Source organism: Arachis hypogaea, chromosome 11 (genome assembly GCF_003086295.3).
Source record: "Arachis hypogaea cultivar Tifrunner chromosome 11, arahy.Tifrunner.gnm2.J5K5, whole genome shotgun sequence".
Classification (NCBI taxonomy): domain Eukaryota; kingdom Viridiplantae; phylum Streptophyta; class Magnoliopsida; order Fabales; family Fabaceae; genus Arachis; species Arachis hypogaea.
In genome coordinates, this window is record NC_092046.1 from 26,375,635 (window position 1) to 26,385,047 (window position 9,413).

The following is a 9,413-nucleotide window of genomic DNA, read 5'->3' on the forward strand; positions in this document are numbered from 1 at the left end:
AAAGTACCAAGATTAGAAAGAGATGTGGATATCTCTTTACTAGAAAGGAATAATTTATGTGTGAAATCTTGTGATGATTTAATGGCTCAATCTAAGCATATAGACAAAGTTCTTGATAGGCATAGTGATGAAACTATTGCAAATAACCGTCTAAGGTTGAAAACATCTATTAATGCTATTCGATGGCTTGTATTTCAAGCATGTGCATTTAGAGGCGATGATGAAAGTCTTAGATCTTTGAATATGAGAAATTTTATTGAGTTAATTAAGCTTTTAGCTTCCTGTAATCAGAATGTTAATAATGTTGTCCTTGAAAATGCTCCAGGAAATGCTCAATATATATCTCCCGGTGTTCAAAAAGATATATTGCATATCTTTGCTAGAAAAGTGCGTGCAACAATTCAAGAAGAAATTGGTGATTCTAAATTTTGTATAATTATTGATGAAGCAAGAGATGAGTCAAAGCGAGAATAAATATCTGTAGTTTTGAGATTTGTAGACAAGCACGATTGTGTTCTAGAAAGATTTTTTGATCTTATACATGTTTCTGATACACGTTCTTTGACATTGAAAACAGAAATTTCATCTGTTCTCTCTCGTCATAATCTTGATGTTCAAAATCTTAGGGGACAAGGGTACGATGGAGCTAGTAATATGCGTGGTGAATGGAATGGATTGCAAGCTCTATTTTTGAAAGATTGCCCTTTTACTTATTACATTCATTGTCTTGCTCATCGATTACAATTAGCACTTGTTTCTGTAGCCAAAGAAGTGTGTTATGTTCATCAATTCTTTTCAAAACTTACACTAATTGTGAATGTTGTGACTATTTCTCCTAAACGTCATGATCAGTTAAGGGTTGCTCAAGTAAATAATGTTGCAAACTTAATTGCCAATGATCAAATTGTGATAGGTACGTAGTGGACTTAATCAAATTGGTACTTTGTAAAGAGCTGGAGATACTAGATGGGGGGTCTCATTTGAATTCTGTACGTAGCTTGTTATGCATGTTTGATGCTACTTGTGAAGTTCTTGAAAAAAGCACCGAAGAAGGTAATTTTTTCCCTCATGGTGATGCTAGTGCTGCTTATGATGCTATCACATCCTTTGAATTTGTCTTTGTTTTGCATTTGATGAGAAATATTTTGGAAATTAGTCATGATCTTTGTCAAGCCTTGCAACGAAAAAATCAAGACATATTGAATGCTTTAACTCTGGTTTCTACTACGAAGACTTTAATCCAAAGAATGAGAGAATCAAGTTGGGAGGCTTTCATAAAAGAAGTTATATTATTTTGTGAGAAACATGAAGTTGAAGTTCCTTATATGGATGCATTGTATATTCCTAGAAGAGGCCAAACTCGCAAAATTGTTGATCAAATTTCAGTAGAGCATCATTACCGTGTTAATTTATTTCTGGTTGTAATTGATACACAATTGCAAGAGCTTAATGGAGATTCAATGATAATATGGTGGAATTGCTTACTTTAAGTTCAACTTTAGATCCCAGAGATAATTATAAGTTCTTCAGTGTCAATAAAAAGTATGTGAATTAATAGAACGGTTTTATCCAGGTGACTTCAGTGACCAAGAAAAATTTCACATTAGAATGCAAGCTCAACATTATGAACTTGATGTTCCTAATCATGTTGAATTAACTAACTTGTGCATAATTTTGGAGTTATGTCAAGGATTAATGAAGACAGGAAAGTATTTAACATATCCTTTGATTGATCGTTTGATTTGCTTAGTATTAACTCTCCCTGTTTCAACTAGTACAACTGAGAGATCTTTTTCAGCTATGAATATTGTGAAGAATAGACTCAGAAAAAATGGAAGATGAATTGCTTGCTAATTGTCTTTTGATTTACATTGAGAAGAAGATTGCTGAAAGATTTGACACAGATTCTATTATCGATGAATTTTATGATATGAAGAATCGACGTGTACCACTTCGTTAGTAAAAAGTACACATTTTTTTGTACTTTAAATATATATTCTCTATTAGTATATTTTTGTAATGCATCTTACATTATAATTTATTTGTATATATTTTTTTATATTATATATATTATTGGCCCCTATAATAATATTTCTGGATCCGTCTTGTATATACCTAACTATTTACTTTAACACTAGTATTTAATTAATAATTCTTTTAAGTAGAACACGGTGTAGTGTTCTTTGCAATTGCTTGTCAAGAACTCAAAATGTGTCAGTCGAGTTTCATTATATAAATTGTGTGAAAAATGCAATAAGATTTCTGTCACGTTCTATCGTTTAATCTAAATTTAAATTCATCATATTTTTGTAATCTAATTTTAAATGTCAAAAGTACGTAAGATTTTTTTTTATCGAGAAAAATTTTAATTTTTTCTTAAAGTCAATTTATAAAATACGTTGATAACTAAGTGCTGCCAAAGAAAGAGTAGCTTATACTGACTAAGTACTATTGAAATATGATGGTCTATTATTGAATTATCCTTTTATCAGAGTGTATACTGTAATGTTAATTGTTATGGATTGCTTATTCCAAGTTATTAAGCTTACCCATTGAACCTAAAACTTGGATGCCAATTGAAAATTTTCAAGGAATTTGAGAGGGGTTGAATCAAGAAATCATTTTTGATAGCTTATAAAATAGATTATGTAGTATTTGCAACTCAAGAAATTATTTTAAGTTTTGTCTTGTCTCAACAGTGCAGAGAAAGAAAAAAGAGAAAGAGTGATACAACAATATATCTTGGTTTGGCCTCTAGTACTGAGACTTACGTCGAGTTTACCATAAACTACAGTAAAATTTTTACTATAATCAAAGTTTGATTACTGTTGAGTTCAAAGAAAAACAATAATAATTTGATGACGACAAAACGTTATTAATTAGTTGGGTTAAAGCCCAAAAGTTTTTGTAATGTGTGTAGTTATTGTCCCGAAAATAAATAGGCCCAATTATAAAAGCCAGCACTTATTCTCTTCTTTAGCCTGTAACTAGTACTCACTTCTCTCTTCTAATCATAATCCATGTGACTAACCTTAAATCAAGGATGAAAAGAAGTTTCACAAATAAAAAAGTATATTCAGATTGGGTTCAAGCAATGTGTAAAAGTAGATCACCAATTCTTGGTATCGAAAAGAAAAGAGAAGAAAAAGTCAAAAGTTGGAGCTAAAGGAAAAATCAAATATGATTTGATGTAGAAGAAAATCAAAGATGAGTTATCATCTTTGTGCAACCATTCTAGCTTGTTGAAGCTACCATCCTCCTATTGCACATTTTCGGGTAAGAAGAAGAAAATAGAGGTTATCTTTATTTATTAGAAATCAAAAGTCACAATTGAAACTTAGAACCAAAGAATAGATCAATGGTTCAGATCTTTGAAGTCAAGAGAAAAAAAAAGAAAGAGAAGAAGTTAGCACTACAACAAATTCGGGCTGAGGCAACCCTTTAAAAACGTTGTTTATAATAAGAGAAAGTGTTGTCTTTGATAAAAGGCAACACTTTTTGACAAAAAACAACGCTTTTGGGGGGGTTGGCTATACGGCCGTTACCTTTGGTCTAAGGCAACGTTTTTGTGTATTAAAGGGAACCCTTTTTACGGCAACCTTCAAAAAACGTTGCCTTTTCTGCAAATAAAGCAACTCCGCAAAAGGGTTGTCTTAGAGCACCTAAACACAACGCTTTAGATAAAACTTTATAGCAACACTTTATACGAGTTGTATTTTCTAATACATAAAGCAACACTTGTCCAGATTTTTTTTAGTTGCCTTTTCATATACCTAAAGCAACACTTGTATAAATTTTTTCTGGTTGTTTCTTCATATACCTAAAACAACACTTGTCCAAATTTTGTTAAGTTGCCTTTTTCATAGACCTAAAACAACACTTATCTAAGTTTATTTGCAGTTGTCTTTTTTTAATACCTAAAGCAACACCTCATTGAGTTTTTTTTAGGTTTTCTTTTTTTATATCTAAAGCAATATATTTTTCATCTTTGTTATATTTATATGACATTTAAAGAATTTATAGTACACATTAATAATATTTAAATATTTGAACTCAATTAATCAATATAAGGAGAATAAGCTAATAATATATATTGCATATATATAGAAAAGTCTTCCAAGTGTCAATAGGGAGAATAAGCTAATAATATATATTGCATATATATAGAAAGGTCTTCTAAGTGTCGATTAACATACTTGTTAAGTTATCAAGTCAACTAAATAATAAACATAAGTAAACAAAATACATATTTTTTTCATGATGAAATTGAACAAAAAAGAAACTAGTTTTTCCATTTGAAACCAAAAAGACTTTGTGCTTCACCATTGTGTCAAGAGTCGCCTTTATTTCTCTAGAAAACTTCATCCAACCCTATATAGGAAGATAAAAAATAGGAAAAGAGAAGGTCAGATGATTGAAATTGAAACACAATCCTCCCATACATGTAAAACCCGAATGAGAATGTAGATAAGCAATTGAGTATTTACAAATGGAACAGAAGCTATTATATGGAGTAACAAAATCAAAATGATCTCACACTAGCCTGCTGATGCATATAAGCCTACTTTCTACAATATTAGGAAATACAAGCTCACAAACTACAAATGGGGAAAAAGCATCAATAAATCAATAAATATAATATGCGGCTAGCACAATGCATGAATTTCATTTATAAAAAAATTGAGAGAAAAAAAGGGGCTGAACAAAGCACCTGCAACTGGAGTGCCTCTGATCTGGAACCAATGTGCTTCCTGGAAGGACGAGCACGGCCAAAATCCATGAGTATGGCAAGAGGCAGTTGTCCTTTTCTATGTGTTATAAGAACATTACCAGGTTTGACATCATTATGAGCATATGGAGTATCTAAACCATGCATATGCTTGAGTCCTGAACAAAGCTGTTGAGTTAATTTGTCAGGGCTAAAAGGATTTCAGAAGAAATCAAACTTTTGTAAGGTTAGAGTACTAAAGAACTCTAGAATATAAAGAACTGTATATTGAATCAAACTAATATTTTTATTTTTTATATTTTAAAAAAGAAAGTTGCTTCTTAGATTCTAAACATAAAAGTAGTATAAAAGTAGTATAGGCCAGAGATGTCCATATTTATCTTTCAATTTGATTCTGAACAGAGAAAATAACCTATTCCAAAGAATTACTAGGTAAATACATATACGAAATTCATGACAATCAGAAAAGGATACAATAGATGCCAAACAAGTAACATATGTTTTTATCCAAAAAAAAAAGTAAAAGTATCATGTGCTGAAAATCTTGAATTGCAACTATGATGCTTGAGATACCTGATCTCTGGTTATAATAAGCCAATTACATGACAGAAGAAAGTTCTTTTAGCTGTTGAAAGATTTGAAGAACATCGGAGGTAGGAAAGGATTCCTTCCTGGCTTGCATTGTAGCAGCAATAGATAGAGGTCCTTGTAAAATAGCACAATTAATAGTGATATTATGTTTTCAAAGACATAATTTTATAAGCAAGAAGCAATTCTTATCGAAATAATCCAATTTGAAAAGGTTGAATAATAGACTAGAATCAACTTTGCCATGATATGCAGGATCTCACTTGGTACATATCACTATCCCATTACATTGACAAGCTTTGAGAGTCTCATTCTAATCCTTTCGCAATCACATATCTCAAAAGAATTTTTGTTGAGCATCCACAAGAAAAACCAGATACCCATCCTTTTTCCATTCAAAGTGCACATAGGAAAGATGAATTACTTTCAGTTTAAACCAGTTACAATAAAACACCAAATACTGACTATTGAATGTTTTTTGGTCAAGGCATAGTTCAAGTGCCCGTAGAAGGTATCTCGTAGAAGGCATTGGATTCTACAGCCTTCATGCATAGTATTTGGAAACTGCTGAATTCCAAACCCAGCAGATAGCATGTTTAAAACTTCAGGACATAAATCTAATTACATAGCCAAAGCTAAAGAACAAATATGGAGGTTGAATAAATAGACCATTTTCTTGTTTTGATGAATTTTTTTTATATGATTCAGAGAAGAGCGGGTGTTGACTGCTGTTGTAACTACTTACCTTGACAGAAATGATTGCATGATCAAAAAGCGGGAGTAGATTTGGGTGGTTGAATAGTGATGAAACACGGATCTCCTCCCTGACCAACTCCAGCTGCTCATTGCTCTTGATGAGGACCTTTTCATAGCATATGTTTCGTCATCTACATAAAAGCACATCAGCAATGTATCAATTTCACTCCGTCATCTACATAAAAACAATCAGAACCATAAAAAATTCAAAAAAATTGAAATAAAACCCCCTCTAGAATGTCCACCAATGTTCCTTAAACTCCCTTGAAGCAATCTTTCTCTATAACAGAGTAAAGTATCAAATTTACATTACTCTTTATAAACAATTTAACTCAATCAAAGTGGCAAACAGAACAATCAATTGAAAATGCTTCAAATCAGACACCATAAATGATTCTAAAACACACTAAAACTACAAATAATTGCTGCCTCCATTACTTCACATACAAACACAAATACAAATGTGAAAGAACAATCCGTGTCATGATTAAAATCAAAACAAATGATGAACTAAATACATATGTTTTAGCATTTCTGTAGGGAGCAGTAGCTTAATTAGCATGCATCTTAATTGCTTCTAATTAATATAGTCTCTATATAAACATCAAAAGAAACAAACCCTGCATAGCTACAAATTAAAGAAGAATATTTTTCAAGAATAATTATCATCAGCAGTCCACAACAAAGAATTAAATTAGAACACGAATTTCACTCTTAACTAATATTTTTTTGTGACATGTAATTAAAGAAAAGGAAATTACAAATTAAAGAGCACTACTAATTAATAGATTAGCTTCTAGCTTATATATACATACTAGAATATTACATGTTTCTGAGAATTAACCATTACTTAAGGAAAGGAGAAATTAATAAATTCAAGTTTATGAATCAATAAGAGTTCAATTTTTAGGCTTGGATGATGCATCATCATATCTATCATAAAAAATTTGCCTGGCTTGAGCTTGTGTACTGTAGCTGTTAATTAACACCATATAAAGATAGCAATAATCAATTGAAATTAGTAGTGATTATCAGATCACACCAATAATAAGCATGGGCTCATCTTCACCTTCTTCTGTTTCCCCCACCATACTTGTCGGACACTACTTTTGCCTACAAAACCCTTTGAATCTATGGGAACTATGCTTCTGCAGTTTTCTATTTATTAATTAAAATAACCATGCTTCTGCATCATATCTATCATCAAATACAGCTTCTCCTAATTTGTGAGTACAAAGATCTAATCCATATTAGTTTTTTTTCCAATGGGCACCACTACAGAGACACTAGTTGGAATCGATTGAAGAATTAAATTAAACGGAAGAGAAAATCGAATAGGTAAAACAGAGAGCGCAAGAAGAAAATGAATTACTTGGTGAGCTACGACGGCAAAAGTGTTGATCAGAGAGAGTGATGATGTGAATTGCCTGCTCCGGTGCCGATGCCAGTTGCGAAGAGGAGGAGGCGAGACAGGGGAAGAAGAGGAAGAACGACAGAGGTTTCTCGAAGGTGACCGCGTACGTTGAGCCGAGACAGGAGGAGGAGAAGCCGTGGAGCAGTGTGCGTGGAGACGAAGACCGCGAAGGAGAGCACCGCGCCGACGCCCCTAGAAGAGAGCACTCTGCCGACACCCCTGGAGGAGAGCACCGCAACGTGCCAACGCCTATGAAAGGGAGCACCGTGCCGTCGCCGGTTGGGGTGGACAGCACCGCGAACGAGACCTCCTGCTGCCGTTTGTGTCGATGATTAGGAAAGTTAGGGCTTATGGTGGGTGCTGGGTAGTGATGAACAAACTGAAACAATAGTAGAAATAATCTAAGGAAACTAAAGGTCTTTTCTTTTTTTTTTCTAAGTTATTTGATTGGAAAGAAATTATTGGGGGGAATATGATGAAAAGTTTTCCTCTAAAATTTTTAGCTATGAATGATTTTAGGTAATATTTTATAAAAGTTATTTATTTAAATTTTTTAATAACCCTTATAAAATGTTGTATTTTTATTTAAAAATGTTGTCTTAAATGTTTTATATTGTAATATTTTTTAAGTGTTGCTTTAGATATTAAAGACAACAATTTTTGTGGGTGGTCAAAAAATTTGTTATCTTTGCCTTACTCAAAGGTAACTCTTAAAAAATGTTGTATTTTTCTATCTAAGGCAACTTTTATTAAATGTTGCTTCAAATAAGGGTTACCTTAGGCCAAAAATGTTGTAGTGTAGATAAGAATCCAAGCTAATTCTCCTATCCATGAAATCACTATTATTGTCCCCTCTCTTCTCTATGTCTTTGATTTGATTTATGGGAAAGAAAAACAAAGTCAAAGGTGTTCAACCGAGCTCAAGTTTTGGAAGCTTTACTCCTGTATAAAAGGGTAAACGGTCAGAAATTGAAGAAAAGAGAGTCAGCATACTGTTCGGATCTTCATAGCTTTCGAGCTACACCTTCTTCTCCTTCATGATTTAACATTAAATTTTTTGTTCTTTAGTTTTATCTTTCTTTGTTTAAATCAATGGAAAAAAGTAAATATGTGAGATATTAGAAAAAATTCATTGAGAGTAAAAGCAAAGAGAGTAATCTTGGAGAAAAGCCCAAAATTATGTCAAACTCTTATGTTATTGTTTGTATTTTGTATTCATGAACTTGAGAGGTTTCTCTTGTTAAGTTGAGTGAGCACTTAATGGTTAAAAGTCTAGGGAGTAAACCTAGCCAAATTAAGCTTGGTTAGAAGTTTGGTTTGTCTTTGATAGGATTTGGTTGATTCATTGAAAATTGGTGTTTATAAATCTTTGAAAAAGATAATGGAAATTTCACCACAGATGTGGTGGAGACTGGATGTAGGCCACATTGCACATGGTAGTTGAATCAGGATACATGACTGTGTCATTTATTCTTCTCAGCTCTATTTCTGTTTTCATTCAATATGAGACAAAATGAGGGTCAGTCCAACAACAGACCTCATTTCTTTAATGTCAAAACTACACTTATTACTAGAATGAGAGAATATGGATATTTATGCAATCCGTTGATTACAACATATGAAAAATTGTTATGGATGGTCCACAAGTCCCAACAATCACAAGTGCTGAAGAAGTTGTCACTTCTAAAGATGAATCCAAATGGAACGATGAAGATACGAAAAATGTGGAGCTAAATGCCAAGGCAATCAACATGATGAATTACGTAGTTAGCTTTGAGAAATTTCAGAAGTTCTCAAAATGTAAAACAGCAAAAGAAATTTGGGATAAACTCCAAGTCACTCATGAAAGCACTCAACATGTCAAGGAAATAAGGATTGATATGCCAAGAAAGGAATATGAAATGTTCACTATGAAGGAAGGAGAAA

At 32.5% G+C, this 9,413-nt stretch overlaps 1 protein-coding gene and 1 pseudogene across 1 annotated transcript; one reads left to right on the top strand and one right to left on the bottom strand.

The window, feature by feature from the left end:
• The first annotated feature begins 81 nt into the window (after positions 1-81).
• On the top strand, positions 82-1,490 carry LOC112721178 (uncharacterized). The gene is made up of 4 exons (XM_025772255.1): positions 82-415; positions 578-771; positions 853-913; positions 1,030-1,490. The coding sequence occupies exons 1-4, from the start codon at positions 82-84 to the stop codon at positions 1,488-1,490; spliced, it is 1,050 nt and encodes a 349-aa protein (XP_025628040.1).
• A 3,048-nt stretch (positions 1,491-4,538) lies between these two features.
• Positions 4,539-8,495, bottom strand: LOC112721179 (uncharacterized; annotated as a pseudogene).
• Positions 8,496-9,413: the final 918 nt, after the last annotated feature.

Excerpts from the sequence above, each read along its gene's own strand:
- LOC112721178 (XM_025772255.1), top strand. The coding sequence starts at position 82 with ATGGCTCAATCTAAGCATATAGACAAAGTTCTTGATAGGCATAGTGAT. Across the intron at positions 416-577 it reads AACAATTCAAGAAGAAATTG|AAATTTCATCTGTTCTCTCT; the intron begins GTGATTCTAAAT and ends CATTGAAAACAG. Across the intron at positions 914-1,029 it reads CAATGATCAAATTGTGATAG|TTCTTGAAAAAAGCACCGAA; the intron begins GTACGTAGTGGA and ends CTACTTGTGAAG.